The 18,691-nt window shown below is 40.0% G+C and overlaps 2 protein-coding genes across 2 annotated transcripts in view; both read left to right on the top strand.

Annotated features, from left to right (window-relative positions):
* Window positions 1-1,026: 1,026 nt before the first annotated feature.
* Window positions 1,027-11,897, top strand: gaa (alpha glucosidase). The gene is made up of 19 exons (XM_010793662.1): window positions 1,027-2,490; window positions 3,141-3,292; window positions 4,152-4,317; window positions 5,125-5,221; window positions 5,324-5,443; window positions 5,582-5,700; window positions 5,884-6,015; window positions 6,231-6,341; window positions 6,426-6,539; window positions 6,999-7,083; window positions 7,336-7,453; window positions 8,411-8,544; window positions 8,732-8,883; window positions 9,179-9,327; window positions 9,429-9,570; window positions 10,146-10,244; window positions 10,661-10,825; window positions 11,010-11,162; window positions 11,260-11,897. The coding sequence occupies exons 1-19, from the start codon at window positions 1,981-1,983 to the stop codon at window positions 11,323-11,325; spliced, it is 2,784 nt and encodes a 927-aa protein (XP_010791964.1). The 5' UTR covers window positions 1,027-1,980; the 3' UTR covers window positions 11,326-11,897.
* Window positions 11,898-12,497: 600 nt separating this feature from the next.
* Window positions 12,498-18,691, top strand: part of tbc1d16 (TBC1 domain family, member 16) — a 26,106-nt gene continuing 19,912 nt past the window's right edge. The window contains exons 1-3 of the mRNA XM_010793663.1: window positions 12,498-12,682; window positions 16,417-16,623; window positions 17,515-17,677. Of these exons, the coding sequence (XP_010791965.1) occupies window positions 16,449-16,623; window positions 17,515-17,677 (338 nt within the window). The 5' untranslated portion in view covers window positions 12,498-12,682; window positions 16,417-16,448. The remainder of the gene's footprint in view (window positions 12,683-16,416; window positions 16,624-17,514; window positions 17,678-18,691) is intronic.

Raw genomic sequence — 18,691 nt, 5'->3', positions numbered from 1 at the left:
GAGAAACCTCAGGGAGAGCAACAGAGGAGGGATCCCTCTCCCAGGACGGACAGACGTGCAATAGATGCCGTGTGTAAATCGAAGAGATAATACATTTTTCAGCGTAGGTAGACCAAATGTTTGGAAATGCATGTGTCTGTAATAAGAAGATGAATCCACAAGGATGTCAACAATCCTGTGGGAGCCATCAGGGAAGTAGTATGATGAGAGTCAGGCAGGACCTCAGAGACTGGTTCAGCCACGGCTCGAAGTCCAGAAGGTCCAGGCCATAATTGCTAGAGCTTGATTTTGTTTAATTCAGAGTGTTGTCTGTTCATCCCTTCATTGTGATATTAGTTATGTTGGAGTTAAATTATGTGGCTTTCAAATAACCTGAAACCAAAATGGCTCCCTGATGTTGTAGTATTCTGTAGTAGACCCGTCTTTGGGACAAATGTGTCAGTCAGTACAGAATATATACATTAGCAATCGAATGAGTATAAAAACATCACTTCCTAGGTATTTCATAATTAAAGGCGAGTGACATATTAGGATATCAATAAAACATTTCAATGTTATTGGGTGTGATTTCAGTAATAAACAGCAAGTCATGGGGTATGTAATTGTATTTGACCGTGCATGGTTACCAGATTTTTGTTACATCAAGTGTTTTTGGTTCATCAAACAGTTTTATTAATGACTAAAGGCACATTTTATTTCCATTTTTATAAGAATCGAATTATTTTAAAAAGTAGGGCTAAATTATAAAGATGTTTCAGACAGCATTTTTTAGATTGATCCACAAACACAAAACAATATTACCAAAATAATAATGAAAATCTACCTACATTAATGTTTTCACTTGGTTCAAATAACGATAGTAGCTTTTGTTGTTCTAGCCTATGCATGTTCTTTCCATTTTTGAAACGTTTTTGTTTTATGTCGTTTTTGTTAATTCACATAAAAATAAAAGCGAAAAAAGTTTTCAGCAGCAGTAGCAGCAGAAGTTTTGGAACTTTTGTCCTTCTATGCTTGCCGTAGTTGTATTGTAGCCGTGTTTACTCTTCTACAAAACAAATGATTTCACTAAAATACTGCTTGTCCGCTGTCTTGCAAAACAACATGTTTTTGCTACAGGACGAGGACGCGCACGCAGTTTGCTGGGAAGCACATGCTTAATATTAATAGCTCCGACACTGAACTGCTCGATAGATAAATGTTAGCTCACAGCTAACAAATCCAGCGGCCACAGAGCCAATGAGCAACAGCTCAACGCCCACAAAATGAACACAACTGTGAGTGTAAGTGATTATCTGCTATACATTCATGACAGCTGTCTGTGATAGTTACAACTTACTCTACTATTAAATATTTACCAGTGGTGCAAAGTGACTGAGTATATTTACTCAAGTTCTGTACCTCAGTACAATGTTGAAGTTCTTGTACTTTACTTAAGTATTTAAACGATTTGTTACTTTTTGTTTCTACCCCACTACAATTCAGAGTCAAATCTTGTACTTTTACTTCACTAGATTAATTTAATACATTTAGTTACAGATTTGGATTGATTTCGTGAACTATAATCAACACTTAAATAACACTTTATTTATACATGGAGTAACATTCACAAGCTACTCTGCAGTATAACAAGTAATTACAACTAGCTCCACCGCAGCTTTGAGAACAATTTAATGCATCAATAATTATAATCAAAACATATTATTGATATTATTCTGAAATGGGCCAATCTGTTTAATGAGTAGCTACTGTTACTTCCTGTACTTTAAGCATATTTTGATGCTAATAGTTTTGTACTTTTACTGAAATTGTATTTTGAATGCAGGACTTTTACTTGTAACAGAGTATTCCTACACCCTGGTACTTCTACTTTTACTTAAGTATAAGATCTAAATACTTTTTCCACCTCTGTTATTTACACCATACGGAGCACAAGGTGTGTATAGCAGCAGAGCTTGAGTGCACTGTCGCCTCACATCTCTGATGAGTATGGGTCTGCTTTCTCACTTTACTGCAGCTGTGCTCCTGCTGCTCTTTACCTTTTTATGTTTTTACACCAACCACTTGTCTATTCATCAGAACAGACTGGTTAGATCAGTTTCTGCTCAGCACACTGAAGCACATACAATACTTGGTTATTATTATCCAGCAAAACCACAGAACAAGTCAGTAGAAACAAGGACTGTTATATCCAGAGCTGATAAATGCACCCTGGCCCCAGAGAGTCGGTTTGACTGTGCCAGGGACAGGCTGCTCACCCAGAGAGAGTGTGAAGAGAGGGGCTGCTGCTATGCCCCCCTGCCTCACTCTGCAGGACCACCTTGGTGCTTCTACCCCAGTTTGTACCCTGGCTACAAAATGGGTCCTCTCACCCCCACCACACGAGGACAGGAGGCCACCCTGACTCGTGCCACCCCTTCATATCTCCCCAAAGACATTGCCACTCTACACCTAGAAGTGACAGAGGAGGCTGCAGGCTGCTTACACCTCACTGTGAGTACCCAATGTCCATGTAAAACATGAGATGATGGACATGTTGCAGTGCCCATAGGGTTGATTTACATTTTAAGTATAGATGACTGTAGGCTAATGTAGTTTGAGTTTAAAAAGGCAACATGGAAAGGGATTTTACTTTTCATTTGCATTACACATATTGTTATGATTTAACAGAATTGATTTTCCATGAAATGCCTCACCAAAACCATTAAAAATTCAGATATAAAAAAATAGGTAAGGTTGTTACATTTTGTATCTGTTTACATTTGCTCACATTGTCTAAAAAGTCTGGAAAAGAAACCGAAATGGACTGTACCACCTGGACTTCTCTAGTATTATGTAGTGCATTCATTTGTGAGTAATTTGTTGTAGACAAATAAGGTCTAAAGATCTGATTGTGAACTATTTTTTATATAGTATTTTATATATACTTTTTTTATTCTTTTTTTTTTAATTGCGTTGTTTAAAAAGCACTCTGAATCTGGCTTACATGAATAGGTTTTGTGTTGTATGCCAAGATAGGCTTGTTACAACGGGTGAGTCCATAATAACCTTTATTTATTTATTAATATGTATGAGATCAAGGGATTAGACCCTCTACAATTCTGCCTTGGAAAAAACTGAAATTATATTTGTTTTCTCACAAGTTTAAGGACCCATCATCTCAGCGATATGAGGTTAAGCTCCCAGCTGGTGTTCCTCAGAGCCCAGCTGATACCCAGGATGTTCTCTATACCACTGAATACCAGGCGGAGCCATTTGGCTTCATAGTGCGCCGGAAATCTAATGGAAGGGTTATGTGAGTATCTCTATTCTGTTTTAATATTTTTTGCATTTTTTAGCTGCCGTCATAGAAACCATCTATAAAGCCTTACTAATCATTAATATAAAGATCCTACTTACTCACACTTAGTCATATTATACCTTTTCCCACCATTATAGTCATATTTTCTACATGTAGTATGATCACTTCCTTATACATTTCAGTAAATATTGTTTTTTTTATTTTACATTATTTAAGTATATTTATCTAAGTCTGTGTTTTCTATCATTTGTAACAAAGGAACACAGTGTGCTTTCATTAGTGTGTTGCGCCCTATGTTGTACTTTGCCGGTAAATGGTAAATGGACTGTACTTATATAGCGCTTTATCCAGTCTTTAAGACCCCTCAAAGCGCTTTACATACTACATGTCATTCACCCATTCACACCCATTCATACAGAGCACTGTACCTTACTCTAGGACCTAACATTCACACACATTCACACACCGTTGGCCATGCCATCGGGAGCAACTCAGGGTTAAGTATCTTGCCCAAGGATACATCGACATGTTGACTGCATGGGCTGGGATCGAACCCACAACCTTCTGGTTGAAAGACGACCACACTCCCTCACAGCCACAGTCGCCCCGGTGTTGAACTATATGAACTATCTTGTTTCCATTAGATTGTAAAGATATACATAATAGTGACCAGAGAGTGTATTTATTTCCACTATTTATATTGAGAGGCTGGGTCACAGAGGGTTCTTTTATCTCATTTAGTCTTATCACTCATGGATAACACAACTGCACAAAATGAGCAGCGAGGTGTTTTCCCTAATCAAGATTTTCATGAAGTGCATGTGTGTTTGTTCTCTGTGCCCCGCCTGTCCAGCATGAATACCACGGTTGCTCCTCTGCTGTTTGCTGACCAGTACCTGCAGCTGTCCACCACGCTGGCCTCTTCCCTTGTGTCCGGCCTCGGGGAGCATTACACCCCCCTCCTCCTGGACCTGAACTGGACCTCTGTCACTCTCTGGAACAGAGACATGGCGCCCCACGTGAGTCATTTGCAGTGGTTCAAAACACAAGTCTGAAGGGGTCAAAAGAAGAAAAAGCAACTTCTGAAACGGGAAAATAATATATTTCTTCTTTGTTTATTTTTCTCTAATGATGGTGAAATGGAAAGTTTACCCTCTTCGAGCACAAATATAATCGGCCCCTTTATAATTAATAATAAATTGTAATGTCTCTAATTATTTGGATATTTTGAAAATCAAGCTGTCCTTGTAGAGCAGGGGTGTCGAAACTACGGCTCGCGGACCATTTTGAATCGGTCCTCAGCTAATTCAAAAAGTATAATGGAAAATGGCCCACAAATGAAACTTGTGCTTGTCTTATATTGTACTTCTTAAATAGAAATGTAAACATATATTACACAGTATTTTCTGTGTTCATATTTAAGATAACTTTTCAAATACATTCAGTAAATTAAAGTTGGAAACATTTTCTAACAAATCTTCGTTGATAAGAGAAAAGCCCAATGACTTATTTCCATAACAAGCTTGAAATGAACACCCTTCCTATTTCTCCTTATTATAATCAATCTGAGGCTTCTGTTTTAAGGGATGAGCTGCCAACACTCACAAGCATCATTTACCTACATTTGATTGATTTTAACTTATAACTGAACTTATGAGGCAATATATCTCTAGTGAGCGGCCCAGCCCTTCGTATATTTTTCTGTGTGTGGCCCTCGGTGAAAAAAGTTTGGACACCCCTGTAGAGGGTCAAGCTTTTGTCATTTACTCCCTCTTTGTCTGTTGTGTGATCAAGTTGTTAATGTTGACACTTGTCTTTCTCTACAGGCTGATGCTAACCTCTATGGCTCCCACCCATTCTACATAGTCCAGGAAGAGGACGGCTTGGCACATGGAGCTTTCCTTCTCAACAGCAATGCAATCGGTACCTATCTGAATGTTCATGTTCCACTGCCCCTTTTTTGTCCATACCAAACAATTCAGGAATAATAATTATTGCTGAATATCTTTCCAAATGTCTCTGCAGAGGTGATGTTGCAGCCGACCCCTGCTCTCACATGGGTGGCTATCGGTGGAGTCCTGGACCTGTACGTTTTTGTGGGTCCTGATCCTCAAAGTGTTATACGACAGTACCTTCAGGTCATTGGTACGTCTTTACAGTGTTCACATTCAGAAACACATCTTCAGGGGGCAAAACAAATAGGTGTATACACACACTAGCAAGATATAAGTGTAGATTTAGGCAACTTAATGTGTTTACCTGTTACCATTTATCTATCACCAGGCTATCCTATGATGCCTCCTTATTGGTCGTTGGGCTTTCATCTGTGTCGCTGGGGTTACACGACATCTAATACAACCCGGCATGTTGCACAGCGCATGCACAATGCTAAGTTTCCCATGGTAAAGTTCTCTTAAATTAAAGTAATTATTACAGCTCACCGAACATTTTCCAATATATGTGCATTTACAGTATGATGTTCACATTATTATGATCACTGAATTAATCAGTCCAACTGCTGTAACGTCTTCAGATACTTACAATACTGACGTCCAATTGAGATTATTTTCTTTTTCTTTCACCAGGATGTGCAGTGGAATGATCTGGACTATGCAAATAAACGCAGGGTGTTCACATTTGACCCGTGGCGATTTGGAGACCTCCCACAGATGGTTGACGAGTTCCATAGGAGTGGCATGAAATACATCCTTATCCTGGTGTGACATATTTAAGTTTAAATAACTCACCAACTATTAATGCTGATTTAACTATGAATCAATACTTTAGCACATGCATCAGTTATTTTGATTGTTTTGGTATAGTGAAAATCTCGATGTACGCACAAGTAATCATTACTGATTACAGTTATTTTTCAGTAGATGGCAGCAAAACGTTCTTAACTTGTCAGTCATGCGTATTATTTCCGTCTCAGGACCCTGGGATCAGCAGCAGAAGCCCCCCTGGCACTTACCCACCGTTTGATGATGGGCTGAAACGAGACGTCTTCATAAAAAATTCTACAGGACAAATCCTGATAGGGAAGGTTAGACTTTTTTCTGGGGATGCATGTTTCTCTGTCTGATTTTCATGTGTGTATGTCATGCAAATGTATATATTGTGTATCTAGGTTTGGCCAGGCCCCACAGCCTTCCCCGACTTCACCAACCCAGAGACCGGACGCTGGTGGGAGGACTGCATCAGAGATTTTCATTCTAAAGTTCCTGTGGATGGTCTATGGATTGTGAGTATTTAAAGGGGCCCTAGTATGATTTTTGGGGTTTACCCTTTCCTGTAGTGTGTTATATAGGTTTTTGTTCGTGTAAATAGTCTGCAGAGGCTTAATCACAAAGTTCATGCCAGAGGGAGTTAACGAATCACAGCAGACTGGGCTCTGGTTTCAGACAGAGGGTGAAAATAGGTGCTGCAGTACAGGCAGTATGAGTAAAATAAAGACCTTTTTGAACATTAAAGCATGGAAACATGTCACAGTAGAGGCACAAAATATAACTATGAAACCTGAAAATGAGCATAATTTGTTCTCTTTAAACAAACGGTCCACCGTTTATTTTGCCACAGATACTATCACTTAGACATCAGTTATATCAGGTTTTCTGTTCTGAGGCATGCTGTGGATTGGTTTGTGTGCACCTTAAAATCACATAAAGAAAATAATATTGTATTTCCCCTGTGCTCCACCCAGGATATGAATGAACCATCCAGTTTTGTGCAGGGCTCAGTGGAGGGCTGTCCTGACAGTGACCTTGAGAACCCGCCCTACACACCCAGTAAGTGTATTGGATCAGTGTTACTAGCAGGAAATTAATACAGACTTTATACATTTACATTTAATAATAATAATAATTCATTACATTTTTATTTAGAGTACTTTTCAAGGCATTTGTAGTCAGTTTATACATTGAAGTAGATGTGTGAATATTGTACAAGACACCATCCAAATAACTATAAATGCATAACTGATGGCAGAATATGTTGCATTCATTTTTGCCTGTGTGTCTCCCTGACTTTTATACAAACAGGAGTTGTTGGAGGCAAGTTGAACTCGGGAACTATTTGTCTTTCGGCCCAGCAGAAGCTGTCCACTCACTACAACCTGCACAATATGTACGGACTGACGGAGGCCTCTGCCACTCACAGGTGAGACCATGCAGTGGTGCTGATGCATTTTGACGAGCTAGTTTTGCAGGTAAAGGACAAGGGGACAGAGTCACTGTAACATCACCCATTGAAGCCTCCACCTATCCATTTGGCTGTCTCCATCGTAGTCTTTATAATCTAATTACCTCTCATTTACAAAATGTATATCAGTATGAAGTATTCAATTCAATTCAAAACCTTTATTTATCCAGGTGAAATCCCATTGAGATCATTGATCTCTTTTTCAAGGGAGACCTGCAGCAGTAGGTTCCACATGAAGACATAAAAACATAAACAACAGAACAACAAAAGGACATCATACAGCAACAATTACAGGGATTACAATTTACATATCTATCCACCGATAGAAGTATGTTAATCTTGTATCAGTGTGAAACTAGCCTTTTAAGATTTTTAACTCGTGTTTAATATGTTTCCTGGGGTAATAATTGAAGTGGGTAATTTGATCTCATTGACTTCTTTTTGCAAAGAGAGGCATTGCCCCCTGCTGGCTATTTAAAAAAAAATGCAGGTTGAGGGCACAAAACAAATGTTTCCACTTTATTTATCTTTGAGTTACACAGTGCGGGAATAGCAGCAAAAAGGGTAATAATGGCCATTTTATGGAAGACATCTGCTCTAAAAGGACAATGTTAACACATTTAACAAAAAAGGTAATATCTTGACAAATTGAAAAGATCGTTATTCATGTTTTATCTTTTAGTAGAGCTAAAGCTATATAACTCATTCAAATTCAAACTGCACTTGCATGGTCGCCAGAGTATTTGTTTAGCTAGTTTAAAATGAATGAATAGAAAGACAGCCTTTCTTTGAGAACATGCATATAACTATTGAAAGACATATATTGGAGGTCACCAAAGAATATTTAGGCCACGTTTTTCTTTTTTCTTTTGTTTTTTGTTCTGTATTCATCCCGGTGATGGTTGCTTTCTGCAGCGCTCTCATGAAGGTACGAGGAAAGAGACCCTTCGTCTTGTCTCGCTCCTCCTTCCCTGGCATCGGACGCTTCTCTGGAGTCTGGACAGGAGACGTCCGGAGTGACTGGGAGCAGCTCCGATACTCCATCCCTGGTGAGGACATGTAGCTTTTGAAAATTCATTAAATTGTGTTTTTACACTCTCACTGATGTTGGCATGAATGTGATTATTCAGTGGGATATTGGCCTTATGGGGGATCTGTATGTTGTAGACATTATTTTTAAATCTTGTTTGATGTAGTCACAGATTGATTGACCTTTTGAACCTATTCCCCCTCTAGCTGTGCTGCACTTCGGCCTGTTCGGGGTTCCCCTCGTGGGGGCGGACATCTGTGGTTTTGGCGGGAACACCACTGAGGAATTGTGTGTACGCTGGATGCAGCTCGGGGCCTTCTACCCATTTATGAGGAACCACAATGACAAGCCAAACGCTGTGAGACAGAGACACTGCTTTTGTTCTCAGTGAATGTTTATATCAGTTTGTTAACTGGTGTGCTTCATTAATGCATTTTTTATTTATTGAGCGCTTTTTCTGGAAACAGGACAATTCATAAAAACACCATCAAATCATTAAGTTAACTTTGTTTATGTTAAATGTTTTTAAAGATGTCAGAATTTGCCTTGAATGTGTTTCCACTGTGTCTAGAGCAGTCCATCAGTTTCATGTATTATGAATAGATGTAACTCTATATCTTCTCATTGTCTGTGTGTTTCTATGTGTCCCCCAGCCTCAGGAGCCCTATGTTTTTGGGCAGAAGGCCCAGGCAGCCATGCGGAGTGCATTGAACCTTCGTTACTCCCTTCTCCCTTTCCTCTACACACTCTTCCATCATGCGCACACCTCTGCTGACACTGTAGCCAGGCCACTCTTCGTGGAGTATGTGTCTTCTCCTCTGGATTCCCTATTGTCAACACAAGACAACATAGTTCGGTTTCTATGACATTATCTTTCTCTTTCTTCCTTATCTACCTCCTTAGGTTTCCCACTGACCCTAACTGTCAGACCATAGACCGACAGTTCCTTTGGGGGAGTTCCCTTCTCATCAGCCCAGTTTTAGAGCGGGGGGCAGAAGAGCTGGCTGCTTACCTGCCCCCTGCCACTTGGTACAGTCTGCACAATGTGAGCTCAACTTCAATACATTTTTTGTTTGTGTGCTGTCAAAGACTTTGTTTGAGGTTTTCTGTAGTAACACGTGACTTAAGTGTTTGCCTTTTTCCTTTCTGGATCGGGTCATTTATTTATTATTTATGGTTCATTTGATAGGAACAGAGACAGACTTTAAACAGCTATCCGATAACATAGTGTTCATAGAGACTGCTAGTTTGCAACCGTAGAAAGCTTTTTATAAAACTAAAGGATTAGAACGGTGAGGTAAAAAGCAGATTAAAATATATACTGAGATACTTTCAGCACACTTGAATAACCTTGCATTTAAAAATACAATTTAAACTTGTTTTGAAATTATTTTATATGGTATGATTTAACAAAACAGTTCTCAATAATATCTATCCAAGATCTTCCTTATTGTTAGTGTTGTGGTTCATTTTGTGAAAGGAAAGTAACGGTATAATGTTATATTAAATAAAGAAGCGATTATAAAACGTATGGTTTTAGTGTTGTCCTACCCTGTCTTTTGCAAGTGTCCTCAGTATTTCAAGCTTAAATTGTAAAATAATATGTGTTGTGCCCTCTAGGGTCAGCCTTTCTACAGTAAGGGTCAGTACCTGCTCCTGCCAGCCCCCCTGGACACCATCAACGTCCATGTGAGGGAAGGACATATAATCCCCCAGCAGGTGGGTGCCAACATGCAGTTTATTACACATTGTGTGGATGTATTGTTAATAAACCAAGTGGGAAAAAATGAAAACTGATTTAACAAGAGCTTGAATTCCTGTTTATAATTGCCCTTCTCTTTAGCAGAATACAGTTTGAGGCTTGTGTAACATAAAATAAGAGGTTTTATCACTGAACATTTTCATTTTTGTAAAGACAATTGTGACCCCTGTATTCAAACAAGTCACCTTAGACTTTAGGCTGTGACATGGCGCCTATGATCAAATGGCAACTATAACTGTCATGTGTTCTGACCATAGGGTTCTGACTGACTTCCCAAAGCTGAAAACTAGCTTAAACACTTTGGAAAGAACAGCACATTTTGTTTGTTTGTACTATCTTTAATGTTTTCTTTGCTCTGCCTTTTGTTGTGAAGGAGCCTGCTTTGACAACGGCAGTCTCTCGCAGAAACCCTTTCTTCCTGACGGTGGCGCTATCAGCAGGAGGTTGGGCATGGGGAGACTTGTTCTGGGATGACGGGGACAGTCTCGACACCTTTGAAACGGGAAATTATTGTTACGTTATCTTCATGGCTGGACAGGTAGGAGAGGAACGAGTGGTATTTGCATTGGGAAAGCTGATGAGCAAATAGTTAGCATTTTACTGCACCACTACTTGACACAAAATTGTCTTTACTGAAGGGACTCAACTCAATTCTTGACATTACTTTGATCTAATATACTTAGACTAAAACTACAAAATAAATGATCCCTTAATGTCTTCAGTGTCAGGTGGTGAGTGATCCCCTCAGGCTTAATGGGGCTCTGGATGGTCTGGTTCTTGGAGGGCTGCAGGTTTTCGGGGTTCCCTCCCCACCCCTATACGTGTTAGCCAATGGGGAACAAGTCAGGGATTTCATGTACCGCAGTGACACCAAGGTAAATTATCTGTGATTCCTCCCTATTTACTCATTATGCCTATTGCCTAATGTATTTTTACCAAATAAAGCTATGTTTTTTATTTCACTTCCCGCAGGTTCTAACAGTGACCAACCTGGCCTTGCCCATGTCAACGGTGTTTAGAGTCCAATGGGCTCTCTGATACACTGAACTCTATTACCCAAGAACCATAGGGAGCTTGGCTTTTTTGCATTGTCCCAACCATCCCAGACCTGGCGATGCACCTTACGCTATGCTACCTCTTTATCCAATAACTGCTTTGTAAGGAGGAGTTTAAAAAAAAAATTGATGACATCAATCAAAGGGAGCTATCATTTTGACATTTTATGTTTTCTTGAAAGCCTACATTTGCTGCTGATGATTTGATGTATTGTAAATAGATATATTTTTTAATTCTTTAATGGCTTTTTTTTACCTGTATATACCTGTATGTTTTACATCAGTTTTGTAAACCTTTGTTACTAATAATGCAGATACATAAAAATGAGTCAAGGTGAATTTGAATTTCCCACATCACTGCATTTGAGCGCTCATCAAAAAAGCATTACAAATGTAATTAGAATAAATGGTTGTTTACAAGAACACTGCTGCTGTTCTATCTTCAGATATAACATAGTGTTTTTATTGTGAATACTCCACCATCATTGTACAGGATCATGTGTTAAATAAATATATAAATTGTTTATTGTACATTTTAATTGGGGAATTTCATATATTATTCTCCAAGCCGAATCTACAACAAATCCGAAACTAAAAACGAAATTCTATGTCAGAGGCAGTACATCGCTTATTATTAATTTAGCAAGAAAATAAATGATGTATTGCCTGAACTAGAACAGTTTTTTTAAGGGAAAGGTAATCTCTCCAACAGCGGTGTGAGAGATGCTCTGACTCCAGCTCTGGTCCTGATGATGGACTGCATCATGCAAGCTTTAGCAGTGACCTTTAAAACGTCACTTGTGAGAAAGAGGATACGATTTTTAAGGTAGGATAGGTTAGATGATGACTATAGTTTTGAAAAAATATATATTGTCTTTATGTTTTAAAATGCAGTCAGCTGTCCCACAATGTTTTCAATACCAAATCTAAAACTCCTGGTTTGTGTGATTGGAAAATCCTTTCATCATTCCGGAAGCAGCAGATTTGGGGGGATTGGTCTGAAGCTGTTCAGTCAAGTTAGACATTCATGACCAGGTAATAAAAGGAATTACATTTCAAATTAAAGCGTCATACATTTCCTTAAAGCGCCAACACAGGGTGCGTTAAAGAAGGTTTTACTTTGAAAGTCAAAACCGGAAGTGTTATTTTTGCTGTCGAAAGCTTAGCAGTCAAACGTGTGGTGTCACTGTCGGAAAACACAGGGATACAAACAAGACTAGACTCCGTAACAGCTGGGCTGAATCCCGGAAAAAGGCGGCGAAACGACGCCGGTACATGCTGCTCGGCTGCCCGGTGAGATGGATGTCCGAGGCGGGCTATAGACTTCAGAAGGGCTGAAGGTGAGAGCCGCTTGGCCCCCTTTCTGCTTCTCATTCATGTCTCCTGTTAGAAACAGGTGTATGACAACATCCAATAAATGACACATTTATTTGTTTGGAGCAAATAATGTAACACCGTTGTATTTCGCTGCTGCTAGCTTGAACAAACTTAAAAGTAGCCTGTAAACCTGGGGTGAAATGCAACGAGCAAAGGATTTCGGCCGTGGTCTAGGCAGCTAAACTAAAATATTTATGCTCAAGATGGTACAGATAGCTTCTCGGGACAAATACACACATGTATCTGAGTGTGGGGCAGTGTGTAAATAGTGATGTGGTGGCAAAAGCCTTGTCCCAACCTCCACTGCTGTCAGGCGGATGCTTTCTGTCAGTGTAGTGATAGCTGATGGAGCCATCATCATGGCACGCCTCTGCTGCACAGCCCGTCTCCACAGCCCGTCTCACACCCTGTCTCCACACTGAGGCATGTCCCCCAGACATGGAGAGGCCATCAACCTGCCTGTTTATTATAGGAGCAGTAACACCATGAATCTAAATTCACCCTATGCACTGAAAGTTAAATGTAAACTCAACACCCCTGTACAATACAGCTCAATACAACATATTTTTTAAATAAATACTATGTTAAATAGTTTCAATTAATGAGGTTATCCAGCTTTATTTTATGTGGATTTGTAAGGCTGTCAATTGGGGTGTTTTGCATTGACTTGAGTAGATTTACTCAATTACTACAATGTTGAGGTAATTCAAATTATTGCTACCTGGTGCTTCCACCCACTACAATTCAGAGGTAAATCGTGTACTTTTACTCCATTACATTTATTTAATACCTTTCGTTACTTTGCAGGTTTGGATTAGATGATGTAAAATATAATCAACACCTTAATAAGATTTTAGTTACACCTGGAGTAAATCCACAAGCTACCCTGCAGTATACAAAGGAATACACCTTTACCAGATTTGATCACACATTAAAGCATAAATAATTATAATCAAAACATATATTATTTGAGAATGGGACAATCTGCAGAATGAGTCCTTTTACTTCTGGCACTTCAAGTATATTTTGATGCTTATACTTTTTTCAGTTGGGGTGTTTTTGCATTGACTTGCAATGTTGTGTAGGGTGTTTTAATACTTTAAGCTATATTTGTAAAAGAGGTGTGGAAATGATCTTAAACCGCTTTAGTCAAATCCAGTTTAAAACACACTTAGAACTTGTACGTTTTTTGTGGATATTGGGTTTTGAATATATCCATTTATTGACATTCTTTTCCTTTCTTTGTACCATGGACATACACTTAATATAAGGACTCCTTCAAATCTGCCGATCATTGTCCTAAGTGGGACACCTCTCAAATAAATATAGTTTGTGTCCACTCCTTACCAAGTTTCCTCATAGCTTACCCAGCCTTTGCAGAGTTCACAAGAGCCTTGTTTGTCAGGATTTGGGGCTGGTCTCCTTTCAGCTGCCCCAGGCCCGTTGGTATACAGCGCAGATGTAAAGGGATTTCAGCATTAGGTCCTCTATTCAAATGTCAGCGTGACAACTTAATTAATGTAGCCCAGATGTGAGAAGCTGAGAGCCTGGCAGCCTATACTCACAGCTAAACTTCCATGGTGTACGTTTCAAGTTCTTGTTCAAACTTTTTAGTCAGGCGAACTGAAAAGTGAAATATCGCAAACCAGAGTTAGACTAAACTTTAGGGTGTCCTTACCTTGTTATTCATTTAATGAAATAGTGAAAGGTCAGCAAGGAGAGGCTGTCTGTGAGCTCACTGAGGTGGTGACAGCATAAAAGTTGAAGGGAGAAGAGAGGAGTGTGAGACCCGACAGACCTGGCCCTATCAAACTGACCTGAGTGGCTCTGTAATCACATACGGACCAAAATACCCACTGCATAGCAGCCAAGCAGTGAATACAGTGTAGGGCTGCACGATTTGGGGAAATAATGTAATTGCGATTTTTCTGACACATATTGCGATTGCGATTTGATTTGCGATATTTGTTTTTAAGCGACCCAACGGAAGTTTATTGTAAAAATTTAAAAATTTAAAAAACTTTTTTTTTTTTAAAACAACAAAACATTGCAGGCTTTGCGATTTGATAATTGCATCATTTCAAATTGCGATTTCCATTTAAAATCGATTAATCGTTCAGCCCTAATACAGTGTGTTCTTGCTGTTATGAAGCTACTGGAAACAGCTGTGTGTCATGTGTAAGATCACAGCCTGTCATTAGGTTCAGCGTTATTTTTCAGTGTCATGATGCAGGAATGCAGAGTCAGAGTATATGAGGACGGTGTGTATGTTAATTCCTGCTTATTTACAAGTGGATTATTATAGTGTCATGTGAAGCAGTTGGCACACAGCCCTTGGTATATCGTGGAATCGTCATCAAGATATGATAAGACAATATATAAATATGAAAATCGGGAAAGAAGATGTGGCCATGTTGCCCAGCCTCATATTATCTTAAATTGAATATATAGATTTTTGAAATGAAGACATAACCTTGGGCTCTCAGACATTGTGATTTGAATCCTCTAAGGAGCTCAAGGTTATTATCTACAAAAAAACTTCAACCCCCCTTTTTTTTTTTTTGATGATATAATAGTTAAAACACCCACAATCTGACACCCCACACCTTTTTTTTTTAATGTAAACCAAATGATGGCCTACAGTAAGCCCCCTCTCCGAGGTCAGGCCTGGATTTCGTGCCAGCAGACTTCCTGTCTGGGGCCTGGCATCAGGAAGTGGGGTGCTTGCTCAATCAGGCCGAGGTAAACATGCCCTCTGAGGAAAAGGGAGGGAACATTCCTTCAATGGAGTGGGGAGTACATGTCAATGTTCAGCCAACAAAAAAAACAAGGTTACACCATAGACTGTATATATAAAGGGTTACACTCATGAAGTGGGTCAAAAGATAGAGACACATGTCAGAGATAAGAGTAAATATGTGAAGTGAACGACCAGGAGCTTAAAGACGTTTGACTTTATTAGCTTTAACAGCTTTGAGTCTCTAAAGTAATATTCTCTTTAAGTCTTTTCAAAGGGAAAAGACCCTAACAACACCTACTGCAACTTCAGAAGAGCTGTGTTTCTTTTTGATTTACTTGAAGTTTGTCTCATCACACAATACTTTCTCTCTGAAGCAGACAAGCTGAACACCGGCGTGGTGCCATGCCGATCGCAGTTCAGTGTTTCTGTTAATGACATCTGTCGGCTACTGTTATCTGCTTCTACAAATTTCACACGGATGGAGTGAAGTGTGTTTGCACTTGTCTTTGTGTGTGTAGTGTACGCACAGGAAGGTGTGTGGGTTGTTTACAAAAGGTGGGACGCGTTTGGGTACACACTAGTACAGTATCCACACAGAACCTATGAATTTGTTAATAGGTCGAGGCCATAGGCAAAGAAAATGTGGCAAAGGAAAATGCTGAACAAGTGCAGAGGGGAGGTGGGGAGGGAGGGAAAGGGGAGGGGGGGTTTAACGCTGCAGAGAGGACACTGCAGTAAATACAGGGACACATGTGACAGAGCAGGTGAGGTGTAGGTGAGGAAGTGAGCTCTCCTGTAGAGCCAAGCTGTGTCACAATGTCACAAAGTATTATCTACCTGCTTCCTTTACTTCTTTCATGTCCCCCTCCCTTGGCCTTCCCTCCCTTTTTAACATCAGATGCCTGTTCTGACCTCCCCTCCTGCCTCAATCTCCCTTTTCTGCTCCCAAATATCCAGAGGATGGGCCCAGTGTCCCGGTGCCTGAGGAGATGTCTCTGGGTCGGCTCCTGCGGCGTGCCTCCTCCAAGGCCTCCGACCTCCTGACCTTTAACCCCGGAGGCTCATCACTGCGCTCGGGCCTGGACGGCGAGATCATCTTCTCCAAAAATAATGTTTGCGTGCACCCTGCAGAGCCCCTGCCCGGCCTGGCAGAGCACCACCCAGGTGAGATAGATTGATGGATAGGTAGATAGATGGATAGATGGATAGATAGATAGATGGGTGGATAGATGGATAGATGGATAGATAGATGGGTAGATAGATGGATAGATAGATGGATAGATGGGTAGATAGATGGATAGATAGATGGATAGATAGATGGGTAGATATATGGATAGATATATGGATATATGGATGGATAGATAGATGGGTAGATAGATAGATAGATGGATAGATGGGTAGATATATGGATAGATGGGTAGATAGATGGATAGATAGATGGATAGAAGTGGAAAAGTGAATCAACGATTACAAATTAAATGAAAAAAATATATCAAATATAAACTAAACAATATCAAATATTCTGGACAATTAAAATAAAAAGTCAAAAATACAACAGGATCCAAAAACAGGGAAGCTTTCTAAGATAAGATTTAAAATAAATCTGAATCACGTGTCATATGTACGGCTGTCTACCCTGCTGACTGCATTTTATAGGGTTTTAATATATTCAATACAATAATATATTCTACCTATTTTTCCTGACTCTACTGTCTAAACACACTAAAATAGATTTTCTTTTTAAAATTAAGGATGTGTGATTCTATCCTTGTGTTTATGAGCATCAGTGGCCTGTGTTGCTGGTTTACTTTTTGAAACTTGCTCTGGTATAACCGCTCACAGCTTTTTCTCCATCTCTTATCTCATGTACAGTTTGGTGTGTGAGTGTAAGGTTGTTACTCCCCTCTCAGGGTGTGTCGTCACCCCTTTGTGTGTTTATCTTCTCTTGTTTGTCTTTGGGCTGCAGCTGCCAGATACTTTTGGCATTTCCTCATATGCTACCTGACTTTTTCCAAACATCGTTGTTCCTACCTGAACTCCTGTTGCCCCCTGCAGGCTACCTGTGCGTGCACACGGAGAAGGACGAGAGCCTGGGCACCACCCTGATTCTCACCTGGGTGCCAAACTCCCGCATCCAGAGGCAGGACGAGGAGGCTTTGCGCTACATCACGCCGGAGAGCTCCCCCGTACGTAGGAACGCACGCCGCCGAGGCCGACGGTAGGGAAGCCATTTCTTTAAACATACCGTCAATGTCTTTAACTAGGGATGCACGATATTGGTTTTTTGAAACCGATACCGATAACTTCCTGCTTCTCAAGACCGATACCGATAACCGATAATAATATAATATATATATATATATATATTAAATGTACCTGTAGTTTTTGCACACCTGGTGGTAAAAAAAAGACTAGTAGTGAGCAAATGACATGAGCATTACTACTATGAACAAAACAAAGCCAAGAACAGTTTTGACTCTTCAAAGTGACCATATTTATTTTCCCTAATAAATATAATTGAGTCAATCAGTCAATGACAAGACCCTTTTTCAAAAGCCTCGTCGATAGGTAAAGCCCCGGTGCCTTTGCAGCTGGCTTTGGATTCGCCGCTAGTTTAGCAGCGCAGGCGTCTTCGTACGCTTTTAACACACCATCGTATCGATGGCGATGTTTCAGGTGACTAATCAGGTTGGAAGTATTATAGCTCGTTGCCTTTTTCCCTCCTCGTGGAACTTCTGCATTGCATTTGTTAATAAAAATAGCAAGCGAACTATCTAACTCTGAAACTTTGAAATAGTCCCATACTACCGACGACATGTTTGTTTACTGTCCTGGCTTCACGGCCGCACACCATTTACGTCACAGCCAGGCATGAGTTAGGGAGCGCTGGATTTGTGAAAAACTCCCCTCTTCCTAAACCACTAATTATACCACAGTACTGGCAAAACGGGAGGAGCCGAGTAAAAAACAAGCGCCCCTCATCCCAATCCACCCACACCGCAGTATTTTTTCTTTTTTTTAACCCAAAAAATATATTGTATATTATCGGGGCTATTAATATTTTTATCGGGTTTATCGGGATGACGTCATAATTCCTAATATCGGATGGATAATTCTCGGTCGATAGTTATCGTGCACCACTAATTATGACGGAAATGTTACAATCCTGTCCGTCAAAATGACTGACAACGAAAAAGTCTAAAGCCACCACTGCTTGGGAGAAAGAAACGAT

Source organism: Notothenia coriiceps, unplaced genomic scaffold (assembly GCF_000735185.1).
Source record: "Notothenia coriiceps isolate Sejong01 unplaced genomic scaffold, NC01 NC01_scaffold00037244, whole genome shotgun sequence".
NCBI classification, from domain to species: Eukaryota; Metazoa; Chordata; class Actinopteri; order Perciformes; family Nototheniidae; genus Notothenia; species Notothenia coriiceps.
Note: the sequence above shows the minus strand (reverse complement) of the source record. Positions and strands in the feature narration are given on the sequence as shown.

What these genes read in the sequence shown, in the direction of transcription:
- gaa (XM_010793662.1), top strand. Translation starts at nt 1,981, where the DNA reads ATGAGTATGGGTCTGCTTTCTCACTTTACTGCAGCTGTGCTCCTGCTG. An exon ending in GCTCCGATACTCCATCCCTG is followed by an intron (nt 8,545 to 8,731) that starts GTGAGGACATGT and finishes TTCCCCCTCTAG; the next exon opens with CTGTGCTGCACTTCGGCCTG. An exon ending in ACAATGACAAGCCAAACGCT is followed by an intron (nt 8,884 to 9,178) that starts GTGAGACAGAGA and finishes TGTGTCCCCCAG; the next exon opens with CCTCAGGAGCCCTATGTTTT.